At 36.4% G+C, this 20853-nt stretch overlaps 1 protein-coding gene across 2 annotated transcripts in view; it reads right to left on the bottom strand.

Annotated features, from left to right (window-relative positions):
* Nucleotides 1-1945: 1945 nt before the first annotated feature.
* Nucleotides 1946-20853, bottom strand: part of Rab2a (RAB2A, member RAS oncogene family) — an 83696-nt gene continuing 64788 nt past the window's right edge. For both annotated transcript variants that reach the window (XM_004842144.4, XM_087190354.1), the window contains 2 exons: nt 5177-5245; nt 1946-3241 (listed from right to left, as the gene is read on the bottom strand). In XM_004842144.4, coding sequence (XP_004842201.1) covers nt 3146-3241; nt 5177-5245 — 165 coding nt within the window. In that variant the 3' untranslated portion in view covers nt 1946-3145. The remainder of the gene's footprint in view (nt 3242-5176; nt 5246-20853) is intronic.

Genomic DNA, 20853 nt, shown 5'->3' with positions numbered 1-20853 from the left:
CTGGGATTACAGGTATGTACTATCATGCCCAGCTTGTGTTTGATTTTTAAAAAATGTTTTATTGTATATTCTTTAAGGTAGATAACATGTTTTGGGATACAGAGTAAAAAGGTTATGATGGTAAAGCAAATTAGGAAATCCAAGTCATATTATGTTTATATTTTTAAAAATACATTGTATGACTTGTCTGCTCATTTAGAAAATTATTTTTATGAAGTTTTGTGTCTTTCAAAATTTAAGAGTGGGTCTCATGATTTTATGTAAACTAATACATATACTGGCACTTTAAAATTTCTTGTCATTGCTTCAACCAAGTAGGTTTGTATATCATTAGTATATATACCCAATACCAATACTATACTGTAGGGCTAGTCTCTTAATTTGAACATCAAAGCACATCTAAAAATCTAAGAAATATAGGCAGCTGTTAGTCTATCTGTATAGTCAATTCTTATTACGGAAAAGGTTTATCTTTTTGTTATTATCTTTATTATTTAGCTCATAAAGTAAAACTTTACACTTTCAACCTCAGAAATAAACAGATAGGGTTCACTTCCTTTTTTTTTTTTTGGTACTGGAAATCAAACTCAGGACCTTGTGCTTGTGAGGCAGACTTCGGCACCACTGAGCTAAATCCCTGGCCCTAGGCTTCACTTCCTATGAGAGAATATAATTTACTGTGTTCCAATGCAGGCATAAGTATTTTTTTTTTGAGTGATCAGACACATCTTGGTACTAGTCACCTCCCTACCCTTTGACAATCAGTAGATAGAGACTATTTTCTGTTAATAGGCTATTTTAGAATATGCTTAAAAACAAACAATAATCCAGTTTAATTTCTACATATTAAATTGTATATCTAATTATATGCTACTCTTTCAAAAATGGCTATTTCTTTAAAATTAAGACAAATGATAACAATGTCTTTATGAAAACTGCAATTTTAGGATGTTGCAGAGACATTAATAGCTGTATTTATTTTTTCCACAACCAATCTTCTATAAAATTGATTACAGATCAATTAAAAACTTGATTACAGTATGAAAGGTTCAATTGCAAGTACCAAAGTGACATTGTGACAAGGATATAAAATGAATCAGGAGTGGATTCACAGATAACACTGCTTTGTCACTTAACATAAAGGATCATAACACACACTTCTCAGGGGTAGAGGGATCAACTGCAGCACAGTCCACCAGTTGCCCCGCTGCCCCAGACTGAAGCACACTGTGGGAGTTGTGGCAGCAGCTGAGTTTGAGGGGGTCCATTTTTTCTTAAGGTTTTAAGATACAGGAGTTGATTTGTTGTTACTTGTTTTTTATTACTGATTTCTCTCCTACAATTGATTCAGAAAAGAACTAGTATGTAAAAAAGCAGAAGTTAAAAAGCAGTTCAAAATTTTTCAGAGAATCGTTTCTTAGTACAGAACACATTCTTTTCTTATTCATCAGTAAAGAGCATGACTAGTGAGGTCAGTGAATTTGTTATGACCACTCTCAAGACAAAGTTTATGACAAAAATATTCATGAAAACTAGATTTCCTCTCACCCTTCACTCTGTCCTCCAGGGGGCAATAAAACAAAACTCTGACAGCATTTAATGATTTCCATAAGAGCGACATCAAAGCTTTGACAAGAGTATTGCTGAATCCTCAGGGAAGATCCGCAGAAAGTCGAAGTCAGTGAGTGAATGCAAGTGGTAATGAGTGTCATACTTAGAACTTCTTTATGCCTTTTTACAGGAATAGATGTTCTTGTACCAGCTGCATAAAGTACTTGCTTACATTTTCTACAAGAATTTCAATATAGGGAAAGAGTTTTATCATATTTTAGTCAATTTTTAAAAAGGGTAAACATTTTGATCCTTTTAAAAAACATGGTTAATACACAGAAAAGCTCAAAATGGACTAAAAATACATTTAAAAAAAGATGTCATAAAAAGGGAACATTTTTATACATAGGATTTTATTTTGCACTGCTATAACAATTTCATTATAGACCAAGGGAGAAAAAGAAAAAAAGGATAAAACCATCACACTGTGTAGATTACTAAAGCTTTTCTACTTTTTAACAGGATTTTCCATCCAGTAGATTTACTGTCATATCCCCTTCAAAACAGACAAGATGCTTACCATATCTTAAAGATTATACGTTGCCACTGAAAGAAAAATTTTACAGTCACTGTACATCAAGGTTGAGAAACTGTCCTGCATGAAAAATACACTTAGAAATCATGTGAATAAAAGAAAAAAAACATTATTGTGTTTAAGGAAAGATTAAGTCTTCATAATGTGCCATCTAAATGAGATGTAGGGTTTTCTTGCTTCTGCCCTTTCCACTCATTATACTGTTTTTACACAACAGTATTCATTAAGGCAAACAAATCCTTTTCTGAAGAGTTCTTAAGGAAACTGTGGACAAATAGCAAACTTTTGGCATTAAAACAGGTTAACACATAAATAGCCTTTAGTAGTATACATTAAGCATATTTTTCTTGGACTAGTGACAAGAAAAGATGAACATGCTTGTTTAACAATGTCAAAAAGTTTAAAATTCAATGTCCAAGCAATTCCTAACAATGCTTCTGTAGCTTTAAGCTCTAAACAGGAGAGAATTTATGCAAATGCATTAAAGAATTCAAGCTTGGCAAATTATACCCAAGCAGGTTATTAAACTATATATACAGAAAGTAAATGATAAATACAGAATTAAAAGAGTCCTTCTGCTTTTCCTTATAGCCTTGAAAATTTACAAACTTTTTGAGGACAGTTCTGTAATATTAAACATTAGTTAACCACAGGTTTTGGGAAACCTAACTACACAAACTGATTTAAAATACTCAAGATGACTTTGTAGTGTTTAATACAATTCAGTTTGTAGTTAAGGGCACAAGACAACATTTAACAAAAATAATCACATCAATTGACCTAGAAATCAAATGCAAATAGATATGAATACAATCTCCAAAATTTATCTTTTAAAGTGAACATTAACCATTTATTCAAAGTTATACAAGAAACTGAAGGATTAAAGTCTTCTGTGACACAAAGCCATTTCAAATAGCTTCATGTCTCAGTGGAGCAGGAGCAGAGGGTGAAATAATAAGTGAGCGGCCCTGCTTGGGCAGTTGTACAGTCAAAACAGACTCAACAGCAGCCTCCCCCAGCCTGCTGTCCTCCCTGATTGCCTGCATGTGTCGCATTAGTAGCAGCATGCTGGGGGCCAATTTTAATGCCATTTGCCTGAAATAGAAGAGAGTAACAACCATAAATGGACCCAACCAGACAACAGAATTTAATTAATTTAAAAAAACTCATTTAATTCTTAATGACACATTTTAAGTAAATTTTAGCAACAATTAAAACTCTTAGATGTTTCTTCTTTTAAAAACACTTTTTTTATGTTTCTGAAAATAATTCTTACTAGGAAAACAAAATCAGATAATGCTGCTTTTTCAGGGAGTTCTCATAATGGAGAAATTATTTAAAGCAATTATTACAAGGAATCTTTAAAGGATAAAAATATCCAAAGCTCCTGCTGTTCTAACATGATATAAAATCTTCTCTCTAGACAGCATTTCTGTTCCATGTTGAATCAGCTGTACAGGCTAAGGGCATATGAATGTTCTGTGTCATCAATAATTTCTATGATCCCAGAAGACATGGCAGGTTGCCAAGAACCCACACACCGAGTGGTTCTTTCATCCATCAAACTCACACTTATGTCTTTACCCTCACTCCTTCAAGTGGATTTTACCTAAAAATACAACACTTTGAGAAAAGTAATACAGTAGCTTCAGAAATTAAGCTCTTAAGGAAACTTTACGTCACAGTAAATCTCAGATTTATAGTGCTTGGCAGTTGTTCTGCAACAGTAGTAGCCTTGGGGTTTCTGGCACTCGCTCAGTATTGACAGCAGCTGATGTGGTTTCTTTTCGCTCTTTTGACTCCTCTTTAATAAAAAGCATGCCCTATGGCTCATTGGTTTTGCCCCCTCTGCGCTGCTAGCAACTTCTTGAGGAATCAAGGAGTCAGATTTGGCATTAGGCCAAATAAATAGCACAGCCTGTTGGCTCCTGATAGCACATTACAATCAAAGCTGCATAAGGCACAGTAAAGCAGTCAGCTACTATATGAAACCAGACAGAAACAATGAATGTGCCCTTTTAAATAGAGGCTCAATTACTGTTCAATTATTAGGGCATTAGTCTCTCAATGGTGTCACCTTTAAGTTAACTCAGAAGTACTGCCATATAAGTCTAGAAGATAGGATGGAGAAAGTATACTATTGCAAATAAAAAGGAGTGACAAAACTATTTTTTGGAAACCTTAGGCAAACTACTGTTTGTTTTAGCAGAGACTATTGAGGTAAATTCTAGAAAGCCGTGTGTATGTAGAAGCCAAGAGATACATTATGTGATAGCTTCATAGCACTTTTCTAACTGCAACTCGGGGAGGAACTAGCTTTTTTTTTCTTAGGAACTAGAAGTCTTAATATAGATGGCAAGAATATTTATGTAATGAATAACATGCTCTACTCAGATAAACATTTTGAAGTAATAAATGTAGAGTGGGGATTTAGGTCAAAATGACAGCTAGTGAACATTAGGAATTGTATACTTCAAAGTTATACATATTATCCTAATCACACCGAACAAAAACTGTCAAAATTGCAAAAACCTATTGATAATCGCCAACTGTATACATTAATTTAATCACCTGAAAACAAACTTTGCTATACTGGGAATAATTTCCAAACTAAGACTGTCCTCCTTTAATACCAGAAAACAAAGTATCTTGCATTAGTGACATACATAGTACATGCATTCACATACTACACTATTATTCCCCAAGCAGATGACACCATATGGACAAGTGGATAAAAGTGGATTTTCTTTGCTCTTTGGGGGATTTAAATTATTTTGCATTACATGCAATAAATAGATAGGACCACTTACTTTAATCCATTTTCACTGACAAAGCGATGCTCTACTAGAACATAAACATCTAACTGTTGTACTATATAAAATAGGTTTTCAGTTAGATGATTGCTAACTAATGCGTTAACTAATTATTATCAATACATTTTAGGACTTTAGAAAATATAAAATCATGAATCCAAACAGTAAATAAAAGTCAATTCTAAATTAACGTTAACCAACATTTGTATGTATATACCTCGTTATTAATGTCAAAGACTCCTTCTTGAATTTTTTCATAAATTTCTTTTGCTGTATTAATAAATGCCTGAAATATAAAGTAGAGGAATTGGGTTCACATTATTCAATATTAAAACAGCAACAAAACATTATATAAAAGTTCTAAGATGTTGAGTGCAGTGTGCACCTTTAATCCCAGCTTCCAGAGGCTGAAGCAAGAGGACCAAGAGTTCGAGGCCAGCCTCCACAATATCATACTCGTCTCCAAAACATAAAACAAAAATCAAAAACCAGCTCTAGAGAATATAACATTCAGTATATGAAAATTAACTCATGTAATATACTCTATTAACAAAATAAAGGATTAAAAACCTGAATAAATGAATAAAGGATAAAACATGACCATCTCAATAGATACTTCAACAACCTGTCATGATAAAAACAATCAACAACTTAGGAATAAAAGGCAACTTCCTCACCCTGATAAGCAGCACCTAAGAAATACCCACCAAACATTATATTCAATGCTGAAGACTAAAACTCTCCTCCTAAGATCAAGAACTAGGCAAGAACAGATGTGGTTTTTAAAATTAAGTTTATGGTATATTTTAGGTATACAATGATGACATTCATCATTGGGAATTTGCACCTTTACATGATATATGTTGATTCTTATTTTTTTCCCCATTCCTCTGCCCTCCCTTTAACCCTTCCCTATTTACAAAGACTTTGTTTCTGTTTTTTCCTTTTCTCATAATGTATTCCTTTCCCTTCTTTCCTTTCCCCTACTCCTCCCACTTCCTTTTCCCCTTTGGATCTTTTATCCCTATTTCACATTATCTATTATACATTCTGATCCTTATTTACATTTTCAGTTTCTCACACCAGAGAAACTATTTGGTATTTACACATGTGTCCTTTTTATTTTACCTAAGAGTATGGCCTCAATGCACATCCATTTAGCTATGTTTCTAGTTTCTCGTTCTTTATGGTTGAGTACTACTCCATTTTATTAAAAAAACCGTCTTTTTTATCCAGTTCCCAGTTGAGATATGTGAATTTTTATGAGCATTATTAGCAGCATCATTCACAGCAGTCAAAATGTAGGAACAACACAAATGATCATTACTGGAAAACAAAAATGTGGAGTACTACTAGAATATCATTTAGTCCTAAGAAGGAAGTGCTGCTTCATGCTACAGTGTGGATAATCCTGAAAACATGCAGAGTAAAAGGCAGCAGGCACAAAAGGCTATACATAGAACAACTCCATTTATACAAAATATCCAGAATAGGCAAATCCACAGAGATAGAAAATTGATTATTGCTTACCAGGGGCTAAGGAGAGGGGAATGGGGAGTAACGGATAATGAATATGGGGTTTTCTTTCAGGGTGATAAAAATGGTCTCGGATTAGACTGTGGTGAGTTTTGTAGTGTATGATTTATATCTCAAAGAAATAAAATCATGATAGGAGGAGATACCATAACATGAAAATAGCATTTCCAAGAACACTACCGGTCAAATAGGGAGCCTGCATAACCCTCCGCTGAAGACTGGTTTACTCTTGGAGAACACTGTCCCACACAGGACCCTTTCTGCTATATATTACTTGATAGACAGTTGACGAAGGAAAGAATGAAAATGCTTATGTTAGACAGAAGGCAGTTTAGGGTTAAAATACCATACACTAAATTAGGCCCACAAAGGGCTGAGGGTGTCGCTTAGTGCTGGTGTGGTTGTCCAGCACGCATGAGGTGATTGCTTTAAAAACAAACGAAACAAAAATCACCCCACAAAACAAGCCCTTAAAAGATAAAATTTACACTCATTCTGTATTTATATAAAATACTATACATCACTAATGTTACAGAAGGTATAAATAAACTCTGGTAGGTTTTAAATTATCAGATTTGAGAGCAGTTAACAGAACTAATCTCTTCAATTAACATTCTGAAAATTCATAAAAGAAAGTTATTCTCCTGTATCAAGGATATAGTCCTGATAGAAATTTGAAAAAGTAGACAGGGTTTGTGGAGAAGAACAAATCCTACCTTTCATCTTTTCTACACTGAAAACATCTGACTGCTGAACTTGCCATCAGAGCTTTTGTTTCCTAATTAACAGGACTGATATGTTTTCACCTTTAAAGGCCTTGCAGCTCCCCAGAGTAATCAATCTACTGCAGCTCAATTACTGCACCAAGCACACACCAGTCAGCCAAGGAGACCTGGACTGCAGCAGCAGCCGAGATATGAATATGCATGAACTCTAAGTGGCTGATCGAATCATCACAGAGGGTCATGAGAATTTGCAGCAAAATAATGAGAAGAATTAATCACTGCAGATTCACAAGGCACTTAGGACATGAGTACGCTTTTCATGTGTGTGCTAGTTACAGTGAAGGAGAAACTGGCTTCCAGCCAACTATGAATGATTTACATTCTTCAAAACTGAAGTTATCCCTATAAATAATGAAAAATTTAACTTTATTTCCAATAACATGGCAATTACTGTGATGGCCTTAGAAACCAGCTTAACTAAATACTGAAGCCAACAATAGATAAATTCCCAAGGCTAGAGTTACTTACAGGGGCATTCACATGTGCACATTTCACTAGAACTCTAGACAGACCCACAAGGTCTAATAAATGAGTTATAACATCAAATAAACAAGCAGTTTTATATTACAAAAGTAATTATTACATTAGCCAATTTATGTAAATAAACAGCCTCTGTGCCAATGTTGACAAATCATTTTAAAAACTGGCTTAAGAAAAAGATGTTATATGAAATTTCCCAAGTCACTACTAATTTTATTACCTTTTAGTACTTAATACTTTATTAAGTAGTTTTCAAAGCATAGCTGTACCACATGAATTTAAGGTATATTTTATATGTGAAAGACAAGTAAATTAATTTCCTTTAATTGAAATATAACAATGATTTTTTTCATAATTTGTCATTTCAGTAGTTTTTGGATAATCCTATCTTTACTCTGTCCATACAACTCTCCATATTTAAAACACAAATATTTTCTGTCCTTCCAAAATATTATAAATGTTTGTTTTATATGCTTCATGAAAAAAGTTAACGTTTAATATGTATTAAGTGATTAATGACTAATTTTAATGAGCTCATAGGGTGCGAAACCCAACATGACAAATGTAGACATGAGTATAGCTGTTTTTAAACTGTGTGGCTATGAACTGAAATTGCTGATTCTCCAAATACAAAGAACCTTAACCAAATACTATGAAGGCTTATTAGAGATCAAAGAAACCTAAGATAACAGTCTTTGGTGTCACAGGTAAAATCGTCTTAAGTTTCAAAACATTTTGATAAAGAGAAATAGATATCTAAATACTAACAAATTGGCTGGGTTTTTAAGAAAATGATCATTCAATATCAGTCCTCATAGATATTTTTCAATGTATAGATGTTTCTGGTTCCATCCTTAGACTACTGAATTCTTTATGGGCATATAAGATTTTCAAAAATAATTTTAAATATAGCTTAGTAAATGTGTCAGTATGTTCTACTGTTCCTCACAGAATTAGTTTAATTTGAATGGCTAAGCTGTTCCCTTAGAAAGACTTTATGTTTAGATATTAAGTGTATTATATTTTTGAATCTCTAGCACAATGCTAAAATAAAGCAGGTGCTTAAAAGACTTTCACTAAAGTCAATTACCCTCAGCAAGGAAATATCAAAGGGTACACTGGATTTACATGAGATGATGGTTTTGTTTTGCTTATGTAACATCTTTCCGGGAGCAAGTTCTTTTGAGACTTTACTAGGTGGCAAGCAATAGGCAAAAACCAATACATTTCAGTATAGGAAAAAAATCTGCAGAGAAACTAATGTCAAATGATTGTAGCAGCACTCTGCAATAATCAATTATTAGGCAGATCCATGGTTATGAAGTATAAACAGATTTCTTAGCAGCCAACTGATATTAGTGATCCTATTGCTTCCCATGCAGTGAGTACTCTATTCTAGTGGCAGAGGCCTGTCTCTCTCCTCATTGTACCACCAGCTTCCCCTTCACTACACTTTGATTAATTGCCTTGTTCAGTCCTTCACCTTCATTTTCTTCATCAGCCATTAATTTTCTTGCTTTTCACCTCAGACACTAATCTTTCAACCCTTGGCAGCAGTTATCTGAATGATACTGATAACACCTAAACTTAAAGAAAATTTTCCACAAATTACAATAAATATAACCACCAAACTCTATAAATGTGCTGTAATTCAAATACATATTCAGCTCATACACATGTCTATGTGCCTCAGGTCTCTGACATTACTCAAGGTCACTTTACTCAGAGCTTTGCTAGGTACCATGGAAGATATGAAGAGAACATAGTTCCTACTGTTGCTGAACTAAAAGGAATTAGGTGGGAGAATCTAAGCACAAGGGCTCACATTTCAGTTAAAGACAGAAAAAAACTTTCTGCAAGAGCAGATAGAGGGAGAATGCCGGGTAGGACCGAAGCAGGTCTTATTGTACACCACAAACAATGTACTAACAGGGGCTTTAGAACTCACTAGAGAGAATAGGGGCACGGGAGAACCTGGAGCAGTTTTTATTAGTTTAACAGTATTTAAGGCAACATACTGAAAATAAATTGTCTTCCAGTAATGCTTATTTCCTCATGTAACATGCTGCCACCTGGTGGCAAGAGAAAATTTACAGCACCTGTTATAAACTGTTACCTTGGTTCATGAACGCTTTTTTTGGTTTGCAAACAAAAGCATTTGGAAAAATTTTGTTTTTGTTCGCAAACTCTACATCAGGTGACAAACACGACCTCAGCTATTCTTCCCACACAAACACAAACGTGGCCATCTTTTCCAAAATCGTGGAACAAATTAAGTTTGTGAACCAAGGTACCGCTGTAACTCAAAAGTTACTTGGACAGATGGTAGAGAGCAAGGTAAGTCATAAAATAAGTGACTTTTTAGCTTGTTCTTCAAACTGGGATGATGTAACTAGAATACTGTTTACTTTTCTTCTCAAGTGCCAAAATCTTCCACGTGCCTAAGCTAATAATAACCAATACGTACTAAGTACTTATTATTGCTTAGTCATGACACTAAGTACTTTACATATCTTTTAATTATTTCTTTAAAAAATCAAATTGTGTATAGAAATGCTGAAATTAATTTTCTTTTCAAGGAAACTTGTGGTGGTGGGATGAAGTTATGCCTATAAAGTCAGCAGAACTGTGAAGGGTAGGGGTCTAGCACCACGTACTCCAGGTTCACACCACAGCGTTGCTTGGGATGTACAGCTTAACCTCTCTGTAAGATGAAGATGCCACTGGTACTACTTTGCAGGAATTTTAGATTAATGTAAGGCACTGAACATTGTACTTGACAAGCATCAAGTGTGTGTCAGCGCTCATCCTGAGAGTTTGGGGACTATCAAGTGTCTATGAAGGACTATGAGTCCTTCAGACACTGCAGAATGAAGGAAACACTGATCAAGGATCTTCAGTCAATTCACATGTCTTGACTAGACAAAACATTTTAAAAGTGCATTAGCAACATATGTGTAAAGGAGCCCTAAACAATAAGACATATGGAGAGACGACTTAAATATTATGCAAAGATGAGAAAGTCTTGTGAAAATAAATGCAAATTAAAACAACACTGAGATTCCATCTTACCCCAGAAAGAATGGCCACATCAAGAAATCAAATAATAACAAATGCTGGCGCAGGAGAAAAAAGAATCCTTCTGCACTGTTGGTGGGACTGTAAACTAGTACAATCACTATGAAAATCAGTATGGAGATTCTTCAAAAAACCGAAACTAGAAATTTTATTTGACCCAATACTCCCCTTCCAGTTATCTTCTTCAAAGAGTTAAAGACATCACATTACAGTGATACATACATACCCATGTTTACAGCAGTACGATTCTTAATAGCTAAATCTTGTAAGCAACCTACATGGCTGTCACAGGTGAAATGAACAAAAGAAAATGTGACATTTACACATAATGGAGCACCACACCCTGTTTGTTATTTTGAGACGGGGTCTCACTATGAGGTTCATGCTGGCCTTGAATTCACTGCTTCAGCCTCCCAAGTGCTGGGATTATAGGTGTGAGCCACCACATCCAGCTACTCTGCCATCTTTTTTTATTTTATTTTATTTTTAAATTTTTTTTAATTTTTTCCGGTACCAGGGATCGAACTCAGGTCCTTGAGCTTGCGAGGCGGGCAGTGGAACCACTGAGCTAAATCCCCAGCCCTTTTTAAAATTTTTATTATTTATTTATTTATGTATTTATTTATTTTTTTCTCTGCCATCTTTTAAAGAAAGATAAACTTGAGTCATTTGTAGGAAATGGATGCACCAGGAGACCATAATTTAAGTGAAGTAAGTCAAACACATAGGCTTGAATACTGCACGGCTTTTATTTCCCTCATGGTTTTTCTTATATGAAAAACTCAAATTATGAAGAAGAAAATTAAAACAAAATTTAAAAAAAAATACTAAAAAATACTAGAGGGCTGGGGATGTAGCTCAGTAGTGCAGTGCCAGCCTGGCAGGTGTGAGGCCCTGAGTTTGATTCCCAGTACTAGGAAAAAAAAAAAAAAGTGGAAAAAAGAATACTAGATCAGAAATTGGTATTAGTGAGCTTAAAAAAGAAAACCACAAAACTTCATATTCTGTGACTTCAAAATGTACTGATCCCATTTCATTTAGCTTCAAGGGAAGAAAACTCATACACCATCTAGTACAGTGGCAGTATTGTTGGGGCTACCTTTTGGGGATGAGGAGGGAGTAAGGTAGTCCAGGGAAGAGAAGTTTTTTCTTTTTCCTCCTCATTCTCCACAGCAACTCCAACTCCAAAGCAGAGCTCCATTTTTACTCCCTTCTTACATACTTCCTTGTGTTTTACTGAAAGAGGCACTGCCAAACCTACTGATTTATAATAACTCTCATTTAATAGGTATGACTGAGCTGCGAAAAAAGAAGTGATGTGCCTGAAACCATGTACACAACTATAAGCAGAAGTAGGATTAGAATCGAGTATCATTCTCAGCACATTTATCTTTTTTTTTTTTTGTACTGGGGATCGAACTCAGGTCCTTGCGTTTTTGAGGCTGGTAGCAGAACCACTGAGCTAAAGCCCCGGCCCTCAGCACATTTATCTTTAACACAGAAAAAAGGAGGGATTTTTTTGGATATCGGGGATCGAACAGGCAGGTGTGTTGCCACTGAGCCAAATTTCTGGCCCCAAATGAGTTTTCATTTATTTTATGTTGCAGTTTATTTTGAACATAGAACATATTTTACACACTCTTGAAAACCTTCTACCTAGAAATGACTTTGGATTTCTAGGATTATTTTTGGGTGTATACGAAATGTGATTAATTATGTCCTTTGTCTCCTTCTTACTCTTTACAAAACTAGTATTACCAGTGATTGCTTCTAAGAAGGGTAGGAGGTAGTTTAAACAAATTTTGATAAATTTTAGCAGAGAAGTTAGGGGTGTACAGTTCAGTGGCTAGCATGTGCAAGGCCCTGGGTTCCATCCACAGCAACCTCTACTTCACAAAAAAGTGTTATTAGTAGAGGAATAAAGAGGGGAGTGGGGAGAGTCTGGAAGTATTGGATTAGAAAAGTTTGGGGATTATAAGATTTAAGAATTTCCTGAGGCAGCCACCTGATTCCACATTACCAAGGTGCAGAAGACACCAGACCACCAGACCAAGGTATTGAGTCCCACTGTTCCCGGCACAGAGGTAGGGCCTTCTGAGCCGTCGTCCCACTGCTCCTGGTCCAGAGGAAGGGGCTTCCCGGTCACCATCCCTCCCGCTGCTCCCAGCCCAGAGGAAAGGGCTTTGGGGCCGCCTTCTGTCCCGCTGCTCCTGGCCCAGAGGAAGGGGCTTCCCGGCCACCATCCCTCCGGCTGCTCCCAGCCCACAGGAAAGGGCTTTTGGGTCACCATCCCTACTGCTGCTCCCGGCCCCTGTCCCACCTCACCCAGCTCAGAGGAGGTAATCTGTGCAGGCGCTAACAGCCCCCCGCCCCAGTCGAAATGAGAAAACACATAAATAAGTCTCAAAACCAGACTTCCAGATCACCTACAGTAACCCCAAAGGGAAATGAGATGGAACACTCTGATACTCAACCACCTGGACCCACTCAACTGGCAACAAAAGGGGATCTGGTAAAAATGAAATCAGAAATAATTTCTCATATAACAGGAGAAATTGTGCCCTTAGTGCAAGACATGATTAATAAATCTAGAGAGGAGCTGAGGAACATGATGGAATCCCAACATAAGAAACAAATGGAATCCATAAAACAGATGCAAATAGATTTCCAGGACATCAAAAACTCCATTGAAAGTCTACACAGCAGAATGAGCCAGTGTGAGGACAGAATTTCAGATATAGAAGATAAGATTGCAATTAGTGACCAGGAAAAGAAAAATTGCTTCAAAATTCTAAGGGAACATGAGAAATCAATCCAGCAGCTGCTAGATGATGGAAAAAAGAATAACATAAGGCTGATTGGGCTCAATGAAGAAACAGGAGAGAGTGGAGATGACATAAAAAATCTCTTCACAGAAATAATGGCAGAAAACTTCCCAAGCAGGGGAAAAGAGCTTGACATACAGGTAAGTGAGGCATATAGGACTCCAAATAGCCTTGATCAAAAAAAAATCTACACATAGGCATATAACTGTTAAGATTCCAGAAACACAACAGAAGAATAAAGTTCTCCAAGCAGTCAGAGAAAAGAAAACAAATCACATACAAAGGAAAGCCCATCAGAATCACAGCAGACTTCTCAACACAAACCATCAAGGCAAGAAGAGCTTGGAGTGACATATTCCAAGCCCTAAAAGAAAACAGCCCCCAACCCAGATTGATGTACCCTGCAAAACTATCTTTCAAAATGGATGGAGAAATAAGATACTTTCATGACAAAGAGCACCTTAGGAACTTCGTGAATACCAAACCAGCACTCCAAAAAATTTTATACAATAGCCTAGGAACAGAAATGAGGATCACAACCCCAGGAAGCAAAGCAGAATGAACCCATCTGGCAGGACAAGAAATTAAATGGAAAGGGGGAGAACCCAACAAAAAGAAAAAGTCATGGCAATGACAAGTCAATACGTTTCAGTTATAACCATCAACGTTAATGGTCTCAATTCACCAATCAAAAGAAATAGACTGGCAGAATGGGTCAAGAAGAAAAAAATCCAACAATATGCTGCATACAAGAAACACACTTCATTCAAAAGGAAACTCATAGACTGAAAGTTAAAGGGTGGAAAACAATACTGCATGTGACAGGAACCTGAAAAAAAGCAGGAGTAGCTATCCTCTTGGCAGATCAAGTAGATTTCAAACCAACACTAATTAAAAGAGATGAAGAAGGACACTACATCCTTGTAAAGGGAACAATCCAAGAGGAAGAGATGACAATCATAAATATCTATGCACCAAACACTAGTGCACCCAACTATATAAAACAAATACTAACGGACATGAAAAGCCATATATGCACTAATACAACTGTAGTGGGGGACCTCAACACCCCACTGTCAAAAATAGATAGATCAACTAGACTAAAAATAAGTACTGAAATACTAGAACTCAATCGAACTCTTGAACAAATGAACAGATGTTTACAGAGTCTTCCACCCCACAAAATCAGAACACACATTCTTCTCAGCTGCACATGGGTCATTCTCCAAAATAGACCACATACTCACACACAGAACATGTTTAAGTAAGTGCAAAGGAATTGAAGTTATCCCGTGTATATTATCAGACCACAGTGCGATGAAATTGGAGATCCATAGCAAAAGAAACTCAAAACATTTCATAAACACGTGGAAATTGAACAACACACTTCTGAATAGCCAATGGGTCACAGAGGAAATTAAAGAAGAAATCAGACAGTTCCTTCAATTAAATGACTATGACAATACAACATATCGGAATCTATGGGACACAATGAAAGCAGTCTTATGAGGGAAATTCATAGCAGTGAATACGCATATTAGGAAAACAGAACGAGCTCAATTAAACAACCTGATGCTGAACCTCAAGTTTCTAGAAAAAGAAGAGCAAGACAACTCCAAAGCTCATACAAGGGAAGAAATTATAAAGATCAGAGGAGAAATCAATGCAATGGAGACTAAGAGAACGATACAAAAAATCAATGAAGCCAAGAGTTGCTTCTTTGAAAGAATCAACAAAATTGATAAACCTTCAGTCAACCTTGTCAGAAAAAGGAAAGAAAAGGCCCAAATCCATGCAATTAGGAATGAAAAGGGTGAAACTACAACAGACCCAGCAGAAATCCAGATGATCATCAATACCTACTTCCAGAACCTATACGCCAATAAGATGGACAACACAGAAGAAATGGACAGATTCCTAGATACATATGAATTACTAAAGTTGAACGAAGAAGACCTAAAAATTCTGAATAACCCAAAATCAACCAATGAAATTGAAAACGTAATTAAAAACTTATCAACTAAGAAAAGCCCGGGCCCTGATGGCTTCACTGCTGAATTCTACAAGACATTTAGAGAGGAACTGCTGCCACTACTGTTTAAACTCTTCAATGAAACTGAAAGGGAAGCAGTACTCCCAAATTCATTCCTGGAAGCAAGCATCACCTTGATCCCCAAAGCAGAGAAAGACCCAACTGAAAAAGAGAACTACAGGCCAATCGCACTAATGAACATAGATGCAAAAATCCTTAATAAGATAATGGCAAACAGAATGCAGAAGATCATCAAGAAGATCATACACCCTGATCAAGTGGGATTCATCCCAGGGATGCAGGGATGGTTCAATATACACAAATCAATTGATGTAATACACTATATCAATAGAGCCAGGGACAAAAACCATATGATTATCTCCATAGATGCAGCAAAAGCATTGGACAAAATCCAACACTCATTCATGATAAAAACCCTACAAAAAATTGGAATGGATGGTCTCTACCTCAAACTGATAGAAGCCAGCTATGAAAAACCAACAGCCAATATCATACTAAATGGTCAAAAACTGAAATCCTTCACACTAAAATCAGGAACAAGACAAGGATGGCCACTATCACCACTCTTGTTCAATATAGTTCTGGAAACATTAGCCATGGCAATTAGACAAGAGAAAGAAATAAAAGGAATAAAGATAGGTAATGAAGAAGTCAAATTGTCATTATTTGCAGATGACATGATACTCTATATAGAAGACCCCAAGAACTCCACCAAAAGTCTTCTAGACTTAATAACCAAATTTAGTCAAGTAGCTGGTTACAAGGTCAACACACAAAAATCAATAGCTTTCCTCTACATGAATGACAGACTCACTGAGAAAGAAATAGCGCAAATAATTCCTTTCACAATAGCATCCAAAAAACTGAAATACCTAGGAATCATCCTAACGAAAGAAATCAAAGACCTCTTCTCTGAAAACTATGGCACTCTGAAAAGAGAGATTGAAGATGATATCAGAAAATGGACAGACATCCCCTGCTCCTGGGTAGGAAGGATGAATATAATGAAAATGGCCATACTTCCAAAACTGCTATATAGATTTAATGCAATTCCAATTGAGATACCACCAGCATACTTCATGGACCTTGAGAAAACAATCCAAAAATTCATTTGGAATAAGAAGAGACCCAGAATAGGAAAAGCAATTCTAGGTAACAGAGACATGGCAGGGGGTATCACAATCCCCAACCTGCAACTCTACTACAAAGCTACTGTGATAAAAACAGCATGGTACTGGCAAAGAAACAGACTTGAGGACCAGTGGAACAGATTAGAAGATGGAGAAACAACACCAGACACACTCAGCCATCTCATCTTCGACAAAGGAGCCAAACACCCTCACTGGAGGAAAGATAGCCTCTTTAATAAATGGTGCTGGAAAAATTGGGCTTCAACTTGCCAAAGATTAAAACTAGACCTGTATCTCTCACCATGCACTAAACTAAAATCAAAATGGATTAAAGATCTAAATATTAAAATAGAAACTCTGAACCAGTTGGAGCAGAGGTTAGGTAGAACCCTTGAAGACATCGGTGTAGGAAAAGATTTTATGAACCAAACCTCAGTTGCCCGTGAACTAGCACAAACAATCAACAAATGGGATCTCTTCTTATTAAAAAGCTTCTGCACAACAAGAGAAACCACCAGCAGTGTGAAGAGACAATCCACAATGTGGGAAAAAATCTTCACCTGCTCTTCCTCAGACAAAGGTCTGCTATCTTGAATCTATAAAGAACTTAAAAAGATCAGACCTCCCAAATTTAAAGACCCAATCCAAAAATGGGCATCTGAAATGAACAGACATTTCTCAGACAAAGAAGTAGAAATAGCAAATAAATACATGAAAAAATGTTCAACGTCACTGGTCATTCGAGAGATGCAAATGAAAACAACACTGCGATTCCACCTCACTCCAGAAAGAATGGCTGCTGTCATGAAATCAACCAATAACCAATGCTGGCGGGGCTGTGGGGAAAGAGGAACCCTGCTCCACTGCTGGTGGGAGTGTAGACTGGTGCAAGCACTGTGGAAATCAGTACGGAGATACCTCAAAGAACTAGGACTGGAAATCCCATTTGACCCCGCTATTCCACTGCTGGGGATCTTCCCCAAAGAATTAAAAAGAATCATACCACAGTGATATATGTGCACCCATGTTCATAGCAGCGCAGTTTGTAATAGCTAAAACTTGGAAACAGCCCAAATGCCCATCAACTGGAGACTGGATAAAGAAAATGTGTTTTTTTTTATAAAATGGAGTACTACTCAGCCATAAAAAATGAGAAATTAGAGACATTTATAGCTAAGTGGATGCACATTGAGGCAATACTCTTAAGTGAAATAAACAGGACACAGATGTGTAAATACCGAATAGTTTCTCTGGTGTGAGAAACTGAAAGTGTAAATAAGGACTAAATGTATAATAGGTCATGTGAAATAGGAAGAAAAGGGGCAAAGGGGAAGGAAGTGGGAGGGCTAGGGGAAAGGATAGAAGGGAATGGAATTAATATGAGAAAATGGAAAAATAGGAACAAAATCTTTGTAAATAGGGAGGGCTGGAGGGGTTGAAGGGAGGGCTGGGCAAAGGTGAAAAACAAGAACCAAGAGAGACTATGTAAAGGTGCAAATTTCCCATGATGAATGTCATTATATTGTATACCTAAAATGTACCAATGATTAGAATGAATAATCGATAATGTAAAATAGGAAGAAAAGGTCCAAAGGGGTAGGGGTAGTGGGAGGCACTGGGGAAAGGAAAGAAGGGAAAGGAAAACATGATGAGAAATGGAAAAAAATGGAAATAAAGTCTTTGTAAATAGGGAAGGGTGGAGGGCATGAAGGGAGGGCTAGGAATGGGGAAAAAATAAGAACCAAGATGCATTATGTAAAGGTACAATTCCCAATGAGAAATGTAATTGTGTTGTATACCTACAATGTACCAATAAAAGATTTTAATACCAAAAAAAAAAGCATATTTTAAGAAAAAAAAAAAAAAAGAATTTCCTGTTCCTACTTTCTGTCAGAGACAAGAGAAAAATATGTTTAATTCCTTAGTAATCTAGTTTTCCCAATGAATAAACATTTACTGAATGCTCAATTTGTCCCATGAATTGGGGATACTCAGGTAAATACGAGTATTTTAAACGTGAAGAATATGAGTAGTATGGGATAGAAGTAAATCTAAAACTGGAACATAGCTTCAAAGACTCCAGTTGCTTATATGGTAAAGACGCACGACAAATTCTGAGTGAGAAAGCCCCTCGAGTAAAGGCCTGTAGGATAAGCACGCTCCTTCTCATTCATTAGGAAAACCGAGGAGAGGAAGAACTGAGATGGTTAGGCTCAATTCTCTTGGCAACTGGGGACAGGCAAGTGTGTGAGCTGACATGAGAGGTGGTCCTATCGACATGAAGGAACTCTGAAAAGTAAATATCAAGTGAAGGACAAAATCAGAGGATAGTTTGAAGGATACATTATAGAGGAGGGTAAGACTGGCAACACAGACACCAGTGAGGAGCTCAGAAAAACAATCCAGCTAAGAAACAAAAGCTCAGTGAACTAAGATGGTGACAAGAACAGAGTGCGAATATCAAATTTAATATCTACTTTGACAAAATTAACAGTACTTGGTAAATGATAGGTTAAAAACAGTAAGGTGTTTACGACTGCAGTTTTGGTTTCAGTGACTGAGATGAAGGGCATTCTGTGAACCGAGGTAAATTAAAAAGGGAAGAAAATCAGATTTTGAGGAGGTAATAAAACTTGTAGATGCAACTCTAATGCTTATGGCATCTACATGTAGGAAAATCTTGGTGTAGTTGGTAATCTATGAGTATATAATCAGATACTTATACATGAATATATACTATAGGTAATATATATGTGTAAGGTTAAGTCTATGATCCATGTATACTAGCTGCTCTAGTTCAGTGTAGAAAACTGAATAACAACTTTCAAGAGTTACAGTTTGGATCATCTGAAGTTCCCGAGAGTGGTGATCAAATTATATGTGGAGAAGCCGAGACTAGACAGCTAAGTCTTCCAATATGTGGAGGAGAGTGGTAAAAATTAAAGTAAGCTATCCTCAAGGAATGGTTCAGGCCTAATAAGACCAGCCCAGATTTCTACTGTCCTGTGGCATGACTCTGACAATGAGAACAGGGTTAACCATACAACAAAGGCTTGACTTTACAAAAACATTCCAGCTATCTGAAACATCTGTTCCACCACTTACAACAAAGCCCAAGACATTTAAGATGACAGCTCAATGCATAATAAGTCTGTAGATTTCCAAGTACTAGGACAGAGCACAAGTATAAGCAAGGGGCCTTGAAATCAGTCTTCTTCCTAGTGAGCACAGTCGCTTAATAAATTTTCTCCATACAAAGACAAAGATTCATTTATCCTGTCAAATTAGGTGGCTAGGCAAAATTAATGCCTTCTATTTTAGGGTTAGCTGGCTATATTTTCAGTTACTATCTTTGCTATATCTTTGCTATGTTAGCAGCTAAGCCGGCCATTTCCAGCCCTGAGTTTTCAATAGTTTAAGATATGTTTGCTTATTTTTTTGTCATATAAAATTTTTACTATTACACTGAATTTCAAAAGGTACTCAAGTTTTCAAATTTTCAACACAAATTTTATACACAAAACATTAAAATTATATATATTTATGGTATACCATGTAATGTTTCCATGCATATTTAAATGTACGTTTAAATCAGGTTAAATATATCTACCACCTCAAACACTTATTCCTCTGTGGTGAAAACATTCAAAATCCTTTTTTCTAGCTTTTTGAAATATATGGTACATTATCTAGTCACTGTACTGTGCAATCTCTTACTTCTACCTAACTCCAGCTTCTTCCTATTCCTCTCTCTTTCCTATTCTCCCCTAGTAACCACCCATGTTTTATTCTCAACCTCTATGAGGTTAACTTTTCTGTATTCCACATGTGAGTGAGGTCATGTGGGTCTTGTCCCACATTGTCTTTATCCATTTATCAGTTGGTGGGCACTATGGTTGTTGTTTCCATATCTTGGCTGTTGTGAACAGTGAGGTATGCAGACATACGGGGGAGCAGACGTCTCTCTGGATATATATCAGGCAGTGGGACTGCTGGATAGGGTAGTT

The sequence above is a fragment of the Heterocephalus glaber genome, unplaced genomic scaffold, assembly GCF_053883595.1.
Source record: "Heterocephalus glaber isolate CG9 unplaced genomic scaffold, H.glaber_assembly_v1.0 deba00001553, whole genome shotgun sequence".
In the NCBI taxonomy this organism is placed as follows: Eukaryota; Metazoa; Chordata; class Mammalia; order Rodentia; family Bathyergidae; genus Heterocephalus; species Heterocephalus glaber.
Note: the sequence above shows the minus strand (reverse complement) of the source record. Positions and strands in the feature narration are given on the sequence as shown.